The 20,788-nt window shown below is 35.7% G+C and overlaps 1 protein-coding gene across 1 annotated transcript in view; it reads left to right on the top strand.

Annotated features, from left to right (window-relative positions):
* PAPSS1 (3'-phosphoadenosine 5'-phosphosulfate synthase 1) overlaps positions 1 to 20,788 on the top strand; it is a 45,665-nt gene that overhangs the window by 11,060 nt on the left and 13,817 nt on the right. The window contains exons 5-10 of the mRNA XM_062574136.1: positions 769 to 887; positions 7,831 to 7,944; positions 8,726 to 8,837; positions 11,290 to 11,495; positions 13,727 to 13,862; positions 15,308 to 15,576. Coding sequence (XP_062430120.1) covers positions 769 to 887; positions 7,831 to 7,944; positions 8,726 to 8,837; positions 11,290 to 11,495; positions 13,727 to 13,862; positions 15,308 to 15,576 — 956 coding nt within the window. The remainder of the gene's footprint in view (positions 1 to 768; positions 888 to 7,830; positions 7,945 to 8,725; positions 8,838 to 11,289; positions 11,496 to 13,726; positions 13,863 to 15,307; positions 15,577 to 20,788) is intronic.

A 20,788-nucleotide genomic window follows, 5' to 3' on the forward strand; every position in this document is an offset into this window, starting at 1 on the left:
TGACCATGCCTCTTCACAAGGAGTGCCAACAACTGTTATCTTTCTTTCCTATAGGACAGGTAATATGATGCTTTCTGTTCCCCTACTGTCACTCTCCTCCAGTCATTGCATATGCTTAAAGCATACAGTTTTGCAGCAGATACTGGCCTTTCTTTATAACATTCAGTATTGCAGCAATTTGATCTTTTATCAGCTGGGGAATTAAGCTACTAATTTAGAGAATATTTAAGTCTCAGTTGCGAAGTTCATACTTTGCTTTCTGCATTTGCAATTGTGAAGGATACAAAAGTTCATTTGCTGCAGCCTAGCTGATGTGTTTACTGCAGATCTGATCCTGTAGTGCTTGTGTGCTTTGCCATTGGTTCCTTGGAATGTGACTGTGGGTTTAATTTTTCCTTTGTGTTTATGCATAGCTAGCTAGAGGAGATTACTAGCTAAATAGGATGAGCAGCTGTCACTCTAGCTTATATGGGCCTATAGAAGTCAGTATTTACAGAATACTTCTCTACCTTAACTTGTTACATTAGGATGAGTATACTTGCCAGGCTAATACAATAGCTGATGTACGTACTGTAGAATGATGAAGCTGGATGCAGTGATGTGACAGGGCTGGCAAATGGCTTGATAAAGCTATTGATTTCCATAGGTTAAAACTCCTTTCTCTGGCCTGTTGTGTTGGATTATATCCAGGAAATTGTATATGAGCAATACTAAGATATGGTCTGTTTTTTGAGGAAGTGACGTAAGACTTTGTGTTCTGTTTTGTAGGCTTTACTGGGATTGACTCGGAGTATGAAAAACCTGAAGCCCCCGAGCTTGTGCTGAAAACTGATTCTTGTGATGTGAATGATTGCATACAGCAAGTTGTAGAACTTCTTCAAGAGAGGGTGAGCAGGAATGCAATTCTATCTTACATTTTTTTCCCCTGAAGTATTAGTAGCTCACACCTGAATGTACCGGCTGGGAAATGCAGAGTGTTCTGGTTAAAACTTGTACCTCTTTATATTCCATCTTTTAAACTCATCCTATTGTGTGTTTCCTTTTTAAACCTAAACATTGCAACAACATTGAACGACATTACTGACGTAAGTTTTGGACAAGAGGAGAATTAATTTATATTCATTGTCATAACTGGAATGGTGTCATAGTTGTTACAGAACTGATGGTGAGTGCTGACTTTTAAATTGCTTGCCAGCATTTTTAAGCACCTCAAAATCTTTCATTTATTTGTCCTTATAGCATACATGTGTTAGTAAAATATATTGGAAATGTGAACAGACCACAGATGCAGTTCCACAGGAGTTTGAACTGACCTAAACAGCGGTTGCTGTGGTTCTGTCTATTCTCCTTTCTTTATACGGCTTTTCTTGCACTAGTAGAAGTGCTTCTGCAATTGTGTAATGGCCTATTCAGGAAGCTGATCTTCCTGACACGACTGGGTTGAGTTAATGGTTTATAGCTTCTATAAAGGTAAGTTTTGTTGTCTGCTAAGTGAAGTCAGCTAGTTAATGTAACCGTCTTTTTTTTTTTTTTTTTTTTTTTTTTTTTTTTTTTTTGTCTTTTTTTTCCCTAACTGAAAGAAAGTAGTAATGGAGTGACTTTATCCTCTTGAAACTGTACTTCCAATTTGTTTTTTCATCCTTTATGTGTTTCAGTTATCCCATGAATCGGTTCACTGCATAGACACGTGAGACCTGCTGATGACTTAGAGAAGGAAGTGGTAATGTGGTTAGGAAGGGAGCAGGTAGCATTTTGATTTAGATTGGATTGCTTCACTTTGCTTCAGGACCTCACCCTTAAGAGTACTGAGACGCAAACATCAATAAAATAAAATGAATGGACAAAGTAACTGTCCTGTCCTCAGCTTTAGTCTTGTTCTGGCAGAGATTGCTACCCAAATGGAGATCATTGTGGACCTTCCTTAAATATGTTCTGAGCTGCTGCTATTCACAGTCTAATGTATGTAAGCTGTATTAACCAGTGGTGATGTCTACTACATTAATATGTTGGTTTTCATTGGAAACTTCAAAGCTTTCATTATTGAAAAGAAAGCCAAGATGAGAAGGTTGATTGGTGGGTAATTTTACTTCTGGTATGGGAAGGACTCTTTTAATGCCTTTCTGCCTTTCTTGCTGGAGTGTGGGGGAGTATATTCTCACTCGTAGAGAGAATAATAGACATGTCAGGGTAATAACAGCTATCTGACTTTAACCTCTCTTTCCTAGTCTTCCCCCCTGTTAGGAAGGAGTTTGCTAATTTTCATGTGGAAGAAACTTGTCTCCTTAAATACTTATTTATAGTCAATGGAGAGAGATTGCATTTCAGACCATGTTTTTAATCTAGATGGTCTGATAGAGAATTATTCATTTCCTTGGAAAGGTGAATTTTCTAGCAATTTAGTATGTAGGCAGTAGGTTGGGTAAAGCTCCAGCAAGTGTTGAAGCAGGTGCGAGTAAGAAGACCTCATCATGTAGCCAGCATCAGGTTTGTCTTAGCCTTCAATAAAAGTATAGCTCTAGAGAGTTTTAGTATCTCATAGCTGAATTTTCAAGAAAACTCTTTAAAACAGGTCACAGCTTGCTGAAGATTCAGGAGATCTGACAGGATGGGAAATGGCAGCAGCATGTTGGACTTGCACCCTAATGCTCATCTGACTTTTGGAGAGAGAAAGGAAAGAGCTAGAAGAGCCCTACCAATGGGATGTGGCAAACTGACTGTGGGAAGCTCTGAGCTTCCTACCCAGAAGGGCAATTCTTCTAAGCTCTGTAATTTAGAAACCAATGTTATGTGTGCTAAGAATTTGTACACAATGCTGTCTTCTGACCATCAGATGTGCTTTGTCCTTTGCTTAAGGCACGCTTACGGCACATTCTAGCACTTTTTTTTTTCTTTTGTAGGAAGTAGTACCATAGATGCCAAGAAGTCTTAGTGATTACTTTCTTTAATCAGAGAGAGTAAAACCAAAGCATGGCTAAACAGGCATGTTTTGTTTTCAGGTCATGTATAACCCAGTGATATCTTGAGAATATAATTTCCATAGATGTGATTTTCTTTATGTGGAACAAGCTGTGATTGTATTCTTCTGTAATAATCCATTGTAATTAGTACGGAAAAGGACCATAGGCAGGCAGCATTGCAGTACGTTTTTGTCCGTTTTGTTTAAATACCTGTTCAAATACACTGAGATGAAATCTATACACAATATTGGTAAACTTTGAATTTCAAGGACTATTTTTATATCAGTCCAGACAATAATGGCGGCAAAAAAGAATGCAACTGAAACTAAATATAGAATGTACATATTTAGATATATACACATATGTGTGTGTTGAGAGACATATCAAAATATATAGATACATATATTCAGTGAAGTTTTAAAACATTGTTCTATCATAGGTAATACAATTATTTTGTACTGAGAGTTAGAATTTTTTTATAATACATGCAAGGAACTCTTAAACGCATTTATCAGATCTTTTCCAAAGATGCATCTTTTGATCCTTTATGGAACAAGGAAGGGTAATCACACTAACAGGAGTAGTAAACAGCTGTTGAATCTGGAAAATTCTTGTGTAACTTGGTTTTGAAGGACAGCTGATTTAGCTTTTCTGCATGTAAATGCAGCATGTAAAACATGGAAGTTCTTAGGGACCTAGAATGTGAGTATCTCCTAAAGCTGCTAAGTCTTGTGGAGAGTCATAAACTTCCTCTTTTTAAACTGCTTGAAGTAATATATTAGTATTTGCTTACTCATTTTTTTCAGTCAAAATGGCATATGTGGCTTTTGAGCTTGATAAATTTGGCTCTCAATCTGCTGATATCTTCCGATGGAGTCACACAAGCCTGATGTAGATGTTTGACTGTAGGGATTTCATTGTTTCTTTCTTGTTTCTGCTGTCAATAAATGCAGCTGATCAGCACAAAATTCATACTGTATGGTAATGAAATCCATTCAGTTTTTAACTAGTGAAATATTCTTCTGAGGAAATCAAAGCAAATTTCTGAGCAGCCTACTGTAAAGGGACCTGCTTTGAGTAAGAAGTTGGACTAGATGATGTCCAGAGGTCTCTGTGGTTTTGTGATAAGGCTAATAGTGTTTTTTTTTTTTTTTTTTTTTTTTTTTTTTTTTGTGAGAGAATTGGGAAGAACGTGTTCTATGTAAAGAATATGTAAGACTATATTGGTAATTTTATACTTCTACACTGAAGATTTAAACACAGAGTAAATACGTAAGCCAGAGTGAGCAGAGACCAGTGCAAGCTTTAAGTGCTATCAAAAAAACTCAACGTGAAACTTTAGTAATTCCCACATCAATACAACATGAATTTCTTCTCACGCTTACAAAAGTAAGCAAGCCTCCTGTGTTTTTAAATTTGTGGATTTCCTAATTCTGAGATGTGTGTTTGGATTACAAGTTGTTTTGTTTTGAAAATATACTACTGAATGTAATATAAATCAAATTCAATACCTCAAACTGATTTATATATATATATATATATATATATATGTATGTATATGTATATAAAAAGCAGGTATAATTTTGGAGTTATTGTTAAAGAAAAAACTTCAGTTACATTGAACTGTATAATTATTAGGTACTGTGGTGGTGGTGCTGCTGCTATATTGTTTCTGGTTTGTTCTCTTTTTTTTTTTTTTTTTTTTTTTTTATTATTATTATCTTCTGTATTCTGGGAAAAAACACAGGTAAACTTTTGAACCACAGCCAGTCTGTTGTTTGCATGGACTCCAGAAAGGAAGCAATCATCCATTTAGATCTGCTGATTATATAGATATTTCGTAGATGATTTCAGTCAAAATGAATTGGCTTGAGTAAGATGTAGTATTTAAGCTGAACGTGGCTTATTTTGACTGAAGCAAATATCTAAAGGATATTTACAGCAGAAAACCAGCAGTGAATAGCTGTGGTCAGAAATTCCTCATAGAGATGCTCCAATTGTGCCAATGGCTTAAATGAATTTAAAATGAACCAATATGAAGAGAGAGGCCTCAAGATGGAAAACCTTACCCCATATGGCAAAATTGTGACTTGCTCTTCATATTGCAGTTTTTCCCCATACTTAAAATACTGACAAACTTCCCTGCAAGCTGTAGATAAGTTCAGTGGTGATTGTACTCAAGGAAGTACTTTTGTTTTTTTCTTTCCATATATAAGTGAATCAGTGGCTTTGCACCTTAATTAATACAAATTGGTAACATCGTGCACTAATGTAAATTGTATGGCACTTGTGAATGCCTATCTACTGGGAATTTACCTGCCCTTTCTTTACTGACTTTAAGTACATTAGCATCAACAAAGAATGCACAGCTGAAGTTCACGTGTTCTCATAAAGCTTCTAGCTTATTTTTTATTGTTTTGCAGTTATTTATATGAATGCACTGAGAAATATTAAGTATTTAACTTAATCTTTGTTGGAATGAACCTTTGAGTAAAGTCACCACTTTAAAGTCAGTAGGTGGCCTGCTAGCATAGCATTTTCTTAAGATTCATATGGTTTCATACCTATGGAATTCATCATATGGATTCATACAAATTCATACCTACAGATTCTTCCTGCAGGCTTTTTTAATCTGAATTGTTTTCAAAATACTATTTCTATGCCTGCTACAGACCCTAGATTTACTAGTTCTATAAATTGTCTAAATGATTAGAGAATTAAATGAGCTTGCATGACTTAGTGCTCTGAAATGACTTTCTGTGCTGTCTCTTTAAACCAAACCCTTAGCAACCTCTTTGCACTCTCCCCTCCTGCCCTCTTCCCCTCCAAAAAAGTTTTGTGATTCTAGATCAAAATCCTGTCAAAATGTCTTAGGTTACTATCTATACTGGGGTGAATTACAAATGTTTGTGTGGTCATGGCTGTTGTGGGTTTCTAACCTGATCTTTTAGATAACAATGTAGAGACTTCAGCTGCTTTTCTAGCACAGCTGGGTTTTCTGTTCTGTATTTCTGGTCTGCTTTTCTTTGATGTTGCTAGAACTGTCTTCAGCCTATCCACATCAAAATAATGCAGTAGACAAATTATTGACAGATACTGCATTTTGGAGCTGCAGTTTTCTCTATTGCTTTGCCCATAAATGGGATACTAGAAACAGGCTAGTATTTGACAGGATCTTTGTAACAGCTTAATTCATTTCAAGCTTTTGATGAGTTTTAAAACTAAGACATTATGGCATAGAAATAAACTGGGCTCTGGAGCAGAATCTTCACTGAAGTAGCATGATGCGTACTTAATCATTACACTTTGCTCGTAGGTCTGCTGTTCTTTACAGCAGGTAATACTTGATTTGATGTCTGGACTTACTGCTGTGGCAGGAATCTCCTAGAGCTCCCCTGGCCATAATTCTGCTGCTCGGGGAAGTGGGGGGGGGGGGGGGGGGAAGAGAAAGAGAGAGAGAATAGAAAATGAGTTTTGCCTTGCTTACTGTCAAATAAAATCAATTTTCCAAATGAGCTCTGATAAATAATAGATTGAGCTTTCCTTATGAAACACAATTTCTAAGTTCTGGTTTCAGTTATTCTTTTTTATTTGTCTTTGGAGATACGACTTACCTAACAGCTAGGCTCACCAGCTCCTTTTTACTCCTGCAGTTGTTTTATCACCTGTTTATTTACATTATCCTGCTTTCTTTGTTTTACTTTCCGTGAAGGTAGTGCCTTATGACTAATACAGTGCTTTTAAAATGCTTGGACAAACTTTTTGTTTGCTGTGGTTTAGGCATAGCTCTCTCGGTGCTTCATTTACTGGAAAAATAAAGATAACTTCTGTATTTTTATTATGGGTCTGTGTATACCTTACTGTAAGAATAAGCTTTCTTTCCCCAAAAAAGAAAAGCATTACTTTTCGGAAGGATTCAAAAAATCTTTTTAAAACACATATGCTTTTTAAGAACTGTCAGCTGTTTTTTTTTTTGTTTTGTTTTTGTTTGTTATTGAATATCAGTGGAATATTTGACTAGCCTTTGGAGGAGACTCTTTAAAGGTTTATTGTGATGGCTTTCTCTTTTAGCAGTCTTTTTGTTCAATGAAGTTGTTCATTTTGTATGTTGGAGTAAGACTGTCTTGTTTAAAACCAAAGTAGGAAATCTGAAATTTTTTCAAATATGCAGTTGATATTCTGGTTATAAAACTAGATTCAGTTCATTGCTTATTTACCTTACATATTTTACATTGCATGTACAAATTACTTCCTGCATTTAAATATGTTTCGCTGAAGTGTTGTTCCACAGATTGGATGTTGGTGTTACGTCATTAGCTGTAGGTAATGTATTCAGTTCATACTTCTGTGTTGAAAAAGTTCTGTTGAGGAGACCTTTACCCTCCCTTTTATCATTGCTGACGTATTTTGTGTAGTCAGTTACTTAGCATCAAATGCTCAGTCTCTAAATGCAAATGTGAAAGAATACAGTATCTCTTTCTGCAATACAGTATCTTTTTCTGCTATCAATAAAGTATACATTAATGACTCATAAAAACTGTACTTAGTTCAACTGTTAATATTTACAGGCTAAATATTTTAAGTGTATGGTGTACTTAAAGCTTGGAGAAAGCTTTTTTTCAGGATATCTCACTCTAATTAGTTACTCAGACAAGCAGTTTAGCTAGCAGTATATCAGAAACTTAGGAAAGTTCTGTATTTTAATTGAATAGAAGTTACCTAATGCATAATCTCTTGCCACAGAACAGTACAACATAAAATTTTACTTATTGACTATGTGTTCAGCAGCTAAGAAGCATTCCAAGCAAATGTTATATTCTGATTCCTCCTTTTTTTTTTTTTTTTTTTTTTTTTTTTTTTTTTTTTTTTACAGGATATTGTACCAGTGGATGCCTCTTATGAAGTAAAAGAGCTCTATGTGCCAGAAAATAAGCTTAAGTTGGCCAAAACCGATGCTGAATCTCTGTTAACCTTGGAAATAAATAAGGTACTGCGTGCTCTGTCATCTCCTATACCCATCGCTTGCTTATTGTCAAGCAAATACATGTTTTAAGCTAGGGAAGAAAATGTGCATTGTAATTGTTTCAGTGTAATTTAAGTAATAAAATTAATCATTCTCTTTGCAAAAGAGCCTTGCACAAGAAAACTCTGTCCTTGCCAAAGACTTCTGACCAAGTCTCGGTAATGCACATGTAGAAATAATAAAAGCCACACACAAAGTCACAGCGTGACAGTTTAAACTCCAAGGGAGGAAATTCCCTGTAAACGAATACTTCTTAAACTAAAATAAATATTCCCAGGAAAACTCCCAGAATTATCCTATAGTAATTTCTGCAGTAAAAAAAAAAATCCCCTTTCTAATCTTTGTAAGATTAGATCTCTTATTATTCACCCCCATAATTCTGATATTCTTGTCATAATTGTATGTGTTTTTCACATTTCACTTTTTCACTTTGTTAACTCACTGTATTAAAAAACATGCAAGTAGAACTCTCCAATTCTACTAAGTTGAACAGTATCACACCTTTAGAAACAGAATGTACTTTTTTGGTGCCTGCCAAAACTATATAAGCAGCGAGGAACAAGGTGTTCCTTTTTGTTACTTGAAGAGAGTTTGAACTAACTTGTTATGATTAAAAATTGTAAGAAGTCCTACACTTAATGTGTCCCACATCTTATGGATACGTATCTATTATGATGGTAATACCTAATACTTACCGTGGAGTTACTTTTGTCTGCTTTAAGTATTTTCACCATTTCTTTACAAGGTGGACATGCAATGGGTGCAAGTGCTAGCAGAGGGCTGGGCAACACCGCTGAATGGCTTTATGAGGGAGAGAGAATACCTGCAGTGCCTTCACTTTGACTGTCTCCTTGATGGTAAGGTATTTCCATTTGTAAAACTAATGAATGTAATTGTATATTATGAAATGTCATTGATGTTCTGCTTTTTAGTGTTGAACTCTGGTAACACGGTAACACTTTATCAGATTTGTATACAAATCTGAGGTAAGAGAACTGGGTAAAAATTCAGATTAAACTTGATATTTTTTTTTTAATTCCTACCGTCATGTCACAATTCGAAAAATCAATCTTTTTTTGGTTTTACAAATCATAATGTATTTTAGAATGCTCTCATTCACTTTTTTAAAAAGCTGAAACTTAGAATAGACATTTTATTCTTGTTTTGAAGAAGTTGATTCTATTATTCAGAACAGCAATTTAATTGCTATTTAGCTCTGTATGAGGAATGCCAAAAGATTTGTTCTGTAACAGTGGTGGAAGTAAGGACAACAAACTGACTTGAATACTGGAGCTATTGCAAGAATAAAACCAGAATTTGAAGAGGCAGATTGAGTATGGACAGCTTTCATGTGCAATTGGATTACTGACTTTATCTTGTAAGATATTATTTTGGAGACCAAATGTTGGAAAAGGTCACTTGTGTTCAACCTCTACGATCCAGTCATCTTTCATCCCTCTTACTTTTTTCAGTTCCTTTTTCATAAATCTCGCAAAAGCTGTCCTGTCCAACAAAATGCAGTCTTCCCCTCCCCCCCAGTATATCCAAGTTTGCAGGGTCTTTGGGAGAATGCTAATATTGTTTTCATTACACCTGCCTTTCATTTACTTGTCAAGATGAAATTTATTCCTCAGATGACATGCTATGTTTTTGACCATTAAAATAGCTTGCAGCTCCTTATATCAACCTTAGTCTTCTGTAAACCAGAATTTCTTAAAGACTTTTAAGGCCTTGTAAAGGTGAGTGTTTGAGATAAGGCAGTATTTCAAGTTTGTAAACTTCTCTTGCATCTGTTTTCATTACCTCTTAAATACAACAAATAAAATACCAGTTAGGAAAAATGAGAATAGGTAATATCTCTTATAATTTTCAGGTCTAACCTTGAACAGAGCAGTTGTATATCTTTAAATGTTGCGAGATCTCCTCTCTGCAGGTATCTACTGTGAAATTTATGTACAAGAACATTTTGGTGACATTTTTAGGAGCATGGATTGATTTAAACCTGCTTTGCTAGTTGAGCCAGTAGCAACAGGGTTAAATCAATATAGTGTCCGTCCCTGCATAGTGTATTAGTGCTGCAGTCTAAGAGCAGCAGTTGTTTTCCAGGGTTTTGATTCTAAAGAGAGGGAAATTGTTAAATACCTTCAATGCCTGCCTGCCTTTGGACCTTGAAAGAAATGTCCACATTGATTTCTACATCATAGAGATCAGTGCAAGCGTGTAGTTATTTAAACTTTTCTTAAATGGTCTCAAGCTGACAGTGCTCAGTGTAGCCTAAAGAACTTACTTAACTGCCTTGCCTTGGTTTCCCAGTTGTACAATTGCTGAAAAAAGATGTCAAAGGTATTATATAATTATTATTACTCACACATGGAATTTTAAAAGCAACCTGATATCTTTTCACAGTTGAAAATTTTCACAGAGTGTTTATCTACTTTGCTCCCAAAGCAAAAGTCTTTTTTTCTTCAAAGGTAGGTGTGTGTGTGTGTATGTATGTGTGTGTGTGTATATATATATATATTTTGTTGGACAGGACAGCTTTTGCGAGATTTATGAAAAAGGAACTGAAAAAAGTAAGAGGGATGAAAGATGACTGGATCGTAGAGGTTGAACACAAGTGACCTTTTCCAACATTTGGTCTCCAAAATAGTATCTTACAAGATAAAGTCAGTAATCCAATTGCACATGAAAGCTGTCCATACTCTCTCTATATATATGTATGTGTATATATATATATATATATATATATACATACACACACACACACCCGTGTTTCTTTTTCCTTCTCTGGCTGTTGCCAAGCTCAATTTTTGATCTAGTTGGTTTGAGTTCAAGTTTGAACATGCAAGACTGATTTTTTAGAAGAAGATATGCAGCACATCCTTCATTTTTGGATTATGAAGGAAGGAGATAGAAAGAGTTAGTGGTATTCTAGGTGATCTGTTTAAAAAGATCAGTTGCATGTTTCTGCTTGCAGTATAGCTTCTTGTTTAAGATTTTCATTGTTTTGGAAACACAAAAATGTAATATATAAGTATTTGTAAATGTAAATATAAGTATTTGCATGCAACTCCAAGTTTGCTGTTTTTAGTAGTTCCTTTGTTCTTTTTTTCTCAGTGGTTGCATAGCCTTATAGCATGTGGAACTTACGCAAGAGTTCTTTCTAAAAGTTGCTTTTAACACTTTGAGATAAATGCTTTAACTACCTGTTGCATGATATAAAGCCTTGGCTGTAACTTGTTAAGAAGGTAGATTTTCATGATCTCGTTGATGGTCATACTAAGAATGAGGGTTGTTTTCACTCTGCAGGAGGAGTTATCAATCTGTCAGTGCCTATAGTGTTAACAGCTACCCAGGAAGACAAGGAAAGGCTGGATGGATGTACGGCAATTGCCCTGGTGTATGAAGGACACCGTGTGGCCATCCTCCGTAACCCTGAATTCTATGAGCACAGGAAGGAGGAACGTTGTGCAAGGCAATGGGGAACGACATGCAAGGAACATCCCTATATCAAGGTGTGCTTTTAAAAGTTGAAGATCTAGTCCTAGTATTTATGCTGTTTATAGAGCTTCAATTTAAGTGGAGATAATGTCAAAGCTGGCACCAGTCCTAGACGTAAAGCTTCGAGAAGCTTTCATTTGAGCAGAAACAAAGACGATTTTTTTGTTCCGTGCAGCTGTCGAATAGTCTGCACTTAGTATGAAATTATAATGTCAAGTATGTGCACATGAAATGAATTCAGAGTGTAATGTAGAATCTGTGCAGCAGAGGAGAGATCTTTGCCCTCTAGTGTATTTAGGAAATACATCCTTCTGTGGACCCAGGTGGGTCATCAAAGCTCCTTAATCAGCAGATATATGCATTATGAAGACAAGAAAACATTTTCCTTGCATGCGGAGCATGTGAGAATTGTCTAGTTTAGATGCCTTTGAAATAGGCCCGCTTTCTAGAGAGTTCATAATTTAACTTCCTGGGGAGTTATTTCCTCTCCATTGTGTTCAGTCTGTCTTTTTTTTAATCTCGACCTTTTGTGTGTCATGTAAGAATATTCTAATTAAAACATACTCATCATACTGCAGTGTTTGGTTTTGAAAACTGATGCAAGTGTTGCATTATGGCTCTACAGAGAATGTGTTTCTCTTTCTGTTTCTGGTCTTTACTATGCCTTTTTGTTTACATCTCTGACTCAAAAATCAGATTAAAAAAATCAAACAAACCTTAAATTGTGAGCTATAAAGAGAAGCCTTTGCGTTCAGAAAGTATCTGTATGACTAATAGCCCTACACATGTGAAAACTGTGTTTCTTGACTTACAAATATTTTTATTGCAATAATATTTTACTAACTGAAGTTGTATTCAGAATATCTGGAATAGGGCATCTCTTGCTAGAGACAAGTAAGTGTATTATGGAAGACTTTCAAAGCTCTTGATGTGTTCTGGGCTGATGAATATACCTTTATTGAAAGCTTACAATAATGCAAAATTAAGAAATTCCAAGAAAATCTAACGCAGCGATAATTTGAGCGACTTGTTATAGTACACAGCAATTACAGAATGACATGGCTGAAACTAATGTAGAAAATGAGGTCATATTCTCTGATCTATAGTGGTGTGTGTAATAGAATCATTACTGTACTTGAATCTGGTGCATTTAAATTCATCAGAAATCTTTCAGTGTTGGAGAATTAAAGTAGTACAGAGTTTTCTCATGTTCCTCCTCCCTTTCTCACACCTTTCCCCTCCCCTTTGGTAACATGTTAAAATATGGTGTTTTCCTTGTGGGGATGGTGGCTGCAGCATCATCTAACCTCAGCAGGTCTTGTATCTCAAAGGAAAAAGTGCTAATTTAAAATTTTAACAGCTCGACTTGTGGATTTAGTAGGTAACATTTTTAATGTTATGTCAGTAATGTTTGGTGTAATATTTAAGTTCCTTAAGACTGAAAAATGATCAGAAATTAATCGGTGTGAAGCTTGGATTTGTGCTTCCAACTCCAAAAGCAAATGCATTTTCGGAAATTAACAATTTCTGAGTGATTTCTATGGCCATTGCTGAAGCATGTTAAGTAGCTTTCCATAAATAGGTGGAGTTGTTAGCTTGTTTTTTTTTTTTTTTTTTGAGGGGAGGTTTGGGCTTTTCTTTTTTTTTTGGAGGGGGAGAGCTGGGTTTTTGATATATTTTAAGATGTTACAGGAAGTCTAGTGAGTGTAGAACACATGTTGCTGTGTTAAAGTGCTATGGTGAAACAAATCCAAAAGTCATCCTATTTCAAAGATTCAAATTTAATTCATAAATTGACTTTGAATGGTCAAAATTCTTTAATACTTTGTTACTGACTGTACTCTTGTAAACTGCAGAGAGATACTGGAACTGCATTAGATTTCACCAACAACTATAAAGCATGCAGCTTTATTATACTTTATATATATAATCAGGCTTTCCAGCCCTTATATGTTTTTGCCATATAACGATGCTGATTGAGAGTAGTGACTGCTTGTATTTCTATATAGAAATACTCATTTTTGAAAGAAAGACTTATACCTACTCAAGACTAATTTTGTACATACCATACATATTTGAACTCTGTTCTAGTGATTTTTTTTTTTAACGTTACTGCTTGACTTAAGACTCTCAAATAAAATTGCCTCAGAACTGACCCTTTGGTAAGGAGATGTGCCGCATTGCAGTGCTCTGAATACTTAGGACAAGCAGAGAGTCAACACTAACAAGGACTTTCTTTTTCTAGATGGTTATGGAACAAGGGAACTGGCTCGTAGGTGGAGATCTACAGGTCCTTGATCGTATTTATTGGAATGATGGGCTTGATCAATACCGTCTCACTCCTGCTGAACTTAGGCAGAAGTTCAAGGAAATGGATGCTGGTGAGTAAGTTTTTCTTGCTTTATGTCTTTCTGCAAAGATTTATCCAAATGCCTGCTGCCTCAAGATTGCAGGGGCAAGCACTGTTTCAGGGATTTTGAATGCTCTCTGTACTTGATGTGCTTGGTATTCTTTGTCTTTTACTGGTATTAACATTTTTAATCTTAGACACTGCCTTGCCTAAGCGCACAAGAGCGGACTGGTAATCCCTGAGGTCTGATTTTTATCTTTGCATGCACACAAGTCATTTTCACTAATGAATATTCAAGGAACAGGGATAATGTAAATGTGGTAGAATATGATTTGAAAATCATCTCTGGGTTTGGCTAAAATTGTAGAGGTATGGTTGAGTACTGCAAACACCTCTTCCTAGGCCTCTACTTCTCAGAGGGTCTGTTAAATAAAAAAGGGAAAGCAATTGGTGAATTGAAGTGAGAGTACAAGAACAGCAAGAAAACAAACCTTGAAATAATTCTTTTTTGCTTTCTTAAAAAAAATAACCACCCCACAACTGTATTTACTAATTCTTTCCATGTCACTTTTATGATGATTCTTTTTTTTTTTTTTTTTTTTAAAAAAAAAAAAAGGTGGAGGGAGAGAAAGAGATATTGTGCATTCAGTTCTTTGGAATGTTTTTGATATAGTTTTCTGTCATCTTTCATGCTCTTCTAAATAGCCTATTTTATGTTGCTTCTGGGGAGCAAAGCTCGTGACAGCCATGCAAGGAAACTGTTGCAAAGTGAAAGATGTTAAAAATTAAAAATTCTGAGCTGGTTGATAGATTTATATTGTAGAAGAAATTAAGGGTGGTGGGTTCTTGTTTTGGGGATTTTTTTTGGTAAAGCAATTGTGTTAGGCAGATACATAGTTCATCTTAGATTGCAGAAGAAGAGAGACATCCTGGTTGTGTCAGGATTCTTATTTGACTGGTTTGAAATACTTTGGAATAGCAGTTAGCCTTATTTTGTGCTTACTGAGTCTAAGGTCTGGAATGTAGGAAGCGAAGGAGACCTGTTAAGGTACATTAAATTGCCATAAATTGTTTTTATCGGAAATATGTCCATCCGTTCTCCTGGTAATATGCTGAGCCTTTAAGATAAGTGGCAGAATTTGGTTTCCTTGTACAATGCTCAAGCAAGTTTGAAATCTCTGAAGAAATTATAGATATTGGAGAAACTAGAGTAGTCGTGCTGAAGTTTCAAAAATGAAGAAAGCTGATATATGTTTCTTTAGTATGTGGGTGTTTTTTTTTTTTAGTTTTGCTGATTAAATAACAGTGCATAGTAATTCATAATCCTTTAATGACCTGTGACTACAGCTAATCTACTTGTTTAGTAGGGTGGAGATGAAAGATCTTACTGTTTGAAGATTTTCTGTGGTTGTATGACTCCTGCTAAAATAATTTGTTTTTATTATATCTTTTTGTCTGTCTGTCTGTTTTCCATAGATGCTGTCTTTGCATTCCAGTTACGCAACCCAGTGCACAATGGGCATGCTCTTTTAATGCAGGATACTCATAAGCAGCTTTTAGAACGTGGCTACCGGCGACCGGTTTTGCTCTTGCATCCACTGGGAGGCTGGACAAAGGAGGATGATGTTCCTCTCATGTGGCGCATGAAGCAACATGCTGCAGTATTGGAGGAGGGAATCTTGAATCCAGAAACAACGGTGGTAGCTATATTCCCTTCCCCCATGATGTATGCTGGACCAACTGAGGTAGATATATCAAGAGTTAAAAACAAATCAAAAAAATGTTTTGTGCTACCCTTAATATGTTTGTGCTTTTTTTTTTTTTTTTTTTAATGGACAGAGGATACTAATATCCATTGGGAAATGAGACTGTAGAGGCTTTCTGTGTGATGAGACAAATCATTCTTCTGTGAAGAAGCTTGTATATTGGAGGGTTTTATGGAAAAGTCAGGAGATGATACTGTTTTCAAGCATTCATTCCCTTTATGGCTATAAGGGCATGACGATGAATTATTCCTTCCTTTTTTTTCTTTTTTAACCTTGGAATTAGAAGATTTATTAACATTCAAGACAATTATTCAGTGTTAAGATACTTCTGTTTTTTGACTCAGTTAAGCAGGCTGTGTTCTGAGGCCATTGGAAATGCGAAATAAAATCAAGAGAAATTTCTTATTCTATTCAAGATCAGGACTGTGGATTTTGTTGTTTCTTATAAGCTTATGAATCTTAAAGAAATAGAAAATTCCCTATTCAAAAGCAACTTAGTTGAGGTATGGTTCTTTTACACCACAGCACCATGCAACTAAGTAACCACATAATAAAAAAACCTCTTCCTTTAATCACATTTTGTAGGTCATTTAAAAGACATTTATACCAGATATATTGCTGTAGCACAAATGATTTATAAAACAACAAACGGCTGTTAATTTGGTATGGTTATCTACAGGATGGATGCGAGTTTCCAGTCTGTAGAGACTTAATAGTCATGTTTCATAAGCTGCAGTTTAGTATTCTGTTTTTCTTCTTTTTAACGTTCCCAGTAGTTAATTTGAAAGAAAGGGAGCAAGTGTAAAAGAGAAAATTCTGCATCAAAATGCAGCGAATTCACCTCCTTTGGAAGGAAACTGTGTTCTGAAGTAGTATGGAGATCCGGAAACTGGACAGGCACTCCTGGTTGTATTCTTGTACCTCAAATATATGGTTTACGTTGTTCTGAATTGTTTGAAAGTTAGTCAAACGCCATCACTTACATTTAAAACAGAGTTCTTGCTTGCTGTTAGCCAAATGACAACATGAAGCTTTATTTTTCTTAATTATGCTAGAACTGTTTGGGAAAGTGTGCTGCCAACTGTAGTGGTATGCTGATATTTCATGTGTATAACTCATTCTGTGCTTACAAAATAAATATTAAAATGATAAACACATCAGAATCCAGATGCTTCCACAGCACCCTATTTGCTTGATCAGCAGTGGAGTCTTTTGTGTCATGTCTAGATGTGGTCAAAATGAAGCCTGATACCAACTGTACCCTTGTAACTCATGGCTGGTTCCTGTTTCCGTTATCTGACTACTGCTTTGCAGACCTCTGTTCATATTAACTGCAAAACTCCCTTCTTGAGTGCTCTCTGTCACTGAGGCTAGTTACTGCTTTGAGAAGTCAGTTTCTGAGCTTCTTAAAGTTTATTAACATAGAACAATATGCACAGTGACTAAATTACAAAACATTCTGATCTTTTAGATACCTATCTGCATCTTCCAAGTATTTATCATCAGCAGTTAGTTAAACTTAATTTTTTCTTTAGTGGAAGGAAAGTGTATCTACCAATCTATGAGTTTACGAGGTAATAGTAACAAATGTTTGGTAAAAAATATTTTGTCCTATAATTTGTTTCGCCTCACTTTTTCTTTCCCTTTAGTGCTTATCAGATGTTTTACTGAAGATCATCTAATTACTGTTTAACTTGCCCAGCTAGTTTACACTATCTAGTTGTTAAGTAGACTCTTAATTTTTCTGTGAAGGTAAGGTTGCACATGCAATCAAATGTGGTGACTTTAGAGTTCTTGCTGCTTGGCTGGTCCCGCACTGAGCCTGTAACGGACTGAATGTTCTATTCAGTGATGAACTTGCAAGTATTAGAAGGGAAAAAACTGTGTCCACAGAAATGCTCATGTATATGCATGTGTGTACAATTGTGGATAAGTATTTAGTATTTATTGGGGTCTATTTAAATTTCCTGTCCTGAACTGTGGTAAGAATGAGTAGTACAAATACATATTTTTGCAAATATATGTAAAAATTTCATTAATGTTAAAAAGATGTTCTGTTTTGTCAACATCTTATATTTCAGAGGAAACTTCTGGAGATCTTGTCAAGGTCTATTAAGTAGTCTAGGGAATTACTGCTATATACTTGCTGGTTCTTAAACTCTGCTCTGAGTATTCATTGTCAGACAGTAAGTATTGAGCTATATAGATAGTACGACCATTCTTTTAAAGAATATTTACTACTATGAGAACAAATTGATATTTCCTGAAATGATCTGTCTTTGTTACTTGAAGTAATGTGATTACAACAGTGTAGTTATTTTACCTTTTCTATACTGTTCAATAATTAAATTTTCTGCTGAAAGTATTGCATCTAAAAACGAATCAAGAAAATTCACCAACACTCACTTAGTGGATAACAAGTCTAAAAATTGTAGATTATAGGCAGAAAAATTCCAGATTCAGAAAGGACCTTGTTCTGTCTTGGCTGTGATTTGCCCATAGCAAGTTGGATGTTGTCCTGCTTATAGAGAAATGTAGCTACCTGCATTCCAGCCAGTGAAGATAGGGAAAAGTAGCTAAAACCTCTGTTGGAAGTGTTAGATACCTTGCACGTTATGCCATACTAAATATTACTAACAATCTTTTAGAGGAAAAAAAACTCTCTCCCCTTACTTAAAAAAAAAAAAAATCTTTTTTTCTGGATAATTTGGAAGCACTTCTTTGGTTGTAGGGTGCAGATATCTGCATAGTCTGTATGCAGGTTTTCCTCTAAAGTGGATTTTTTTTTTCTTTTAAAAAAAACTTTCAGTAAACTGATCTGTAAGGAAGAAGAAGAAAAGTCAACATTAGGATCTTGGCTCTAGAGCAATCATTTTGAAATGTGCAGTAATGTGGGAAAGTCATTTGCTGATATTTAAAATACTTTGAATATTGGGTGAAAGGTAGTTGGCATCCAAGCAATTGTCCAGTAAAGGTAGATTTTTTTGATTTTTTTACTCTTGTTCCTCCCCATTTCATATAGATACCTTGAGTCAAAAATTTGAATATGTTCAGGAACAAGATGACTAAATATTTACCAAAACCCAAGTTACGTTATCAGTTGAAGCCTTCTGGGATTTTACAGTCATAAAAACAGAGCCTCACAGAAATTATTTACATAAAAGAAAATCAAAACTGTGTATTTGTTGATTACCTTGGTTTCTTGAATGAGTTGTTAGTTTAGAAGTAGTAAACAGTGGAGAAGGACTAGACAATGGTAGAGTATTTCTAATGTGCATGCAAGTTTAAACAAGATTGGGTATTGACAGCTGGTAAGTGATTATAGCATCTTCAGAGGATTCTGCAGTGCACTCCCAGCACCTCTGTTCTTGCAGTGACAGTGAACAAATAGCAGCAGCTTGGCTGGGGCTTCTGAATGTGAGCTGCACAGCATAGGCATTCTTAGTGCTCAGAGGCCTGTTTCTAGCATTCGTGTACAGTACACGCCAGGTCTGTCCATCCTTTGGCCTGACACACGCTTAAGCGCTGCAACCCTGTTTCGAGCAACATGCTTAGCACCTGCACCAGTATTTGTGGGGAGGAGTTAGCTGGGTCAAGAGGGTTCTGTGGACTGGATAAGAGGGCATATATGTGAGTTTCATTCAAAGTCTTGAAAATAGATAACCATTTCTCTGCAAAGAGATTTTTTTTTTTTTTTTTTAAACAGGAAGATATTGCTGCATTGTTCTACCACCGAGCTGTTAATGTGTGCTCGATAAGCAGGGGATTTTCTTACTGTATCCTTGCAAAATTCTTCATTTTGCTGCTTCATACTAGCGATGAGTGGGCAGAGCTGTTGCTTGGCAAAATAAAAAAAACTATGCATCATACTGTGATCTCTCTAACAGCTTTTCCTCAGCCCAGCAACATCCTCCAGTTATTTTCCAGAACCTGCTTTGAGGCTTCTCCCTTAAGAAATTTGGACACTAGACTGACTGACAGGGACATACATATGTAAATCAAAATAGCATTCATTGCCTTTAATTGGTTCCTGGAGTATTTCTGTGATTAAGAACTCTTCAGGTGACCTAAGAGCAGAGTAGAGCAACTTTCTGGATTCCCTGCAGATATGAAAGTGGTGCTGTGAGTGTTATGTGATGGATGAAGAGAAACTTCGAAAGGATCATATTAGAAGTTCTGCACTTCAATTTATTTCAGTTACAATCCAAAATGAGTAGAACTATTTTCTGTTTCTCTGCTTCATCTGTTTTAATACTTTGTTGACTTAGAGAATGAGATGTTTGAGAAACATGGTGTTTGCTGGCATTTAGCCTTCTTAGCAGTCACTTCTTGTAAGATATGATCAGTTGATAATCTTATCTCCGGGATTATAAATGCTTCCTGATTTACTTGAACCTCCCTCCCAGCATAGTTTGAAAGGCAAAAGGCAAAATCAGACAGAGAAGCTTTTAATTCTAGCTCAGTTTGGATGCGAAAATGCTGAATCTGAGTAATTTCTTTAAATTGTGTAAATTGATGAGCGCTAGAGTAGCACTTGTGAACACAGTTTTTTAACTAGGCTTTTTTAACATTTTGATATAGGATGTTTGGCAGCTAACTGTTCATCAGGGTGTCTTTTTTAGAGAATAAACGGATGTAATTCAAATAGAGCAATTTAGGGCTATATTGCATTTAAGCTTCCCAAAGCGCTTGCTTTGGCATTGATCCTTTTCTATAAAAGGAAGGGGCTGGAGGGTGAAATATCAAGAACAACTGAACTAAAGAATGGAAGAGTAACAGCTTGCTCATCCTCATTGTTTTATAAAATAATACAGATCATTTTACGAATGAGGTTTTGCAAAAGAGTTTTCTAATTTTGATTTTGAACAGTTTTGAGGACCTCACTAAGCATCTATATAGTAAAGATTTCCAATTCCAAATAGGTGCTGAATGAGCACGACCTTACAAGGCAGACACAGATGGAGCATCAGATTTAGCAGAACGTGGGAGAGAGTTCAATACAGAAACATTCACTGCCATTTCCTTTTTATCTACTTGCAAACTGAATGGCTGTGTGGCAGTTTATAGCACAGAGCTCCCTACTCACAAGTAAGAAAGTGTCATGTTAATTTAGAGAATAACTCAATTTAATTCAAATGTGGCTAGATCCCATTGAGACAACCCAATTACCTTGAGGTTATCCTTATTTTTG

The sequence above is a fragment of the Rhea pennata genome, chromosome 4 (assembly GCF_028389875.1).
Source record: "Rhea pennata isolate bPtePen1 chromosome 4, bPtePen1.pri, whole genome shotgun sequence".
In the NCBI taxonomy this organism is placed as follows: Eukaryota; Metazoa; Chordata; class Aves; order Rheiformes; family Rheidae; genus Rhea; species Rhea pennata.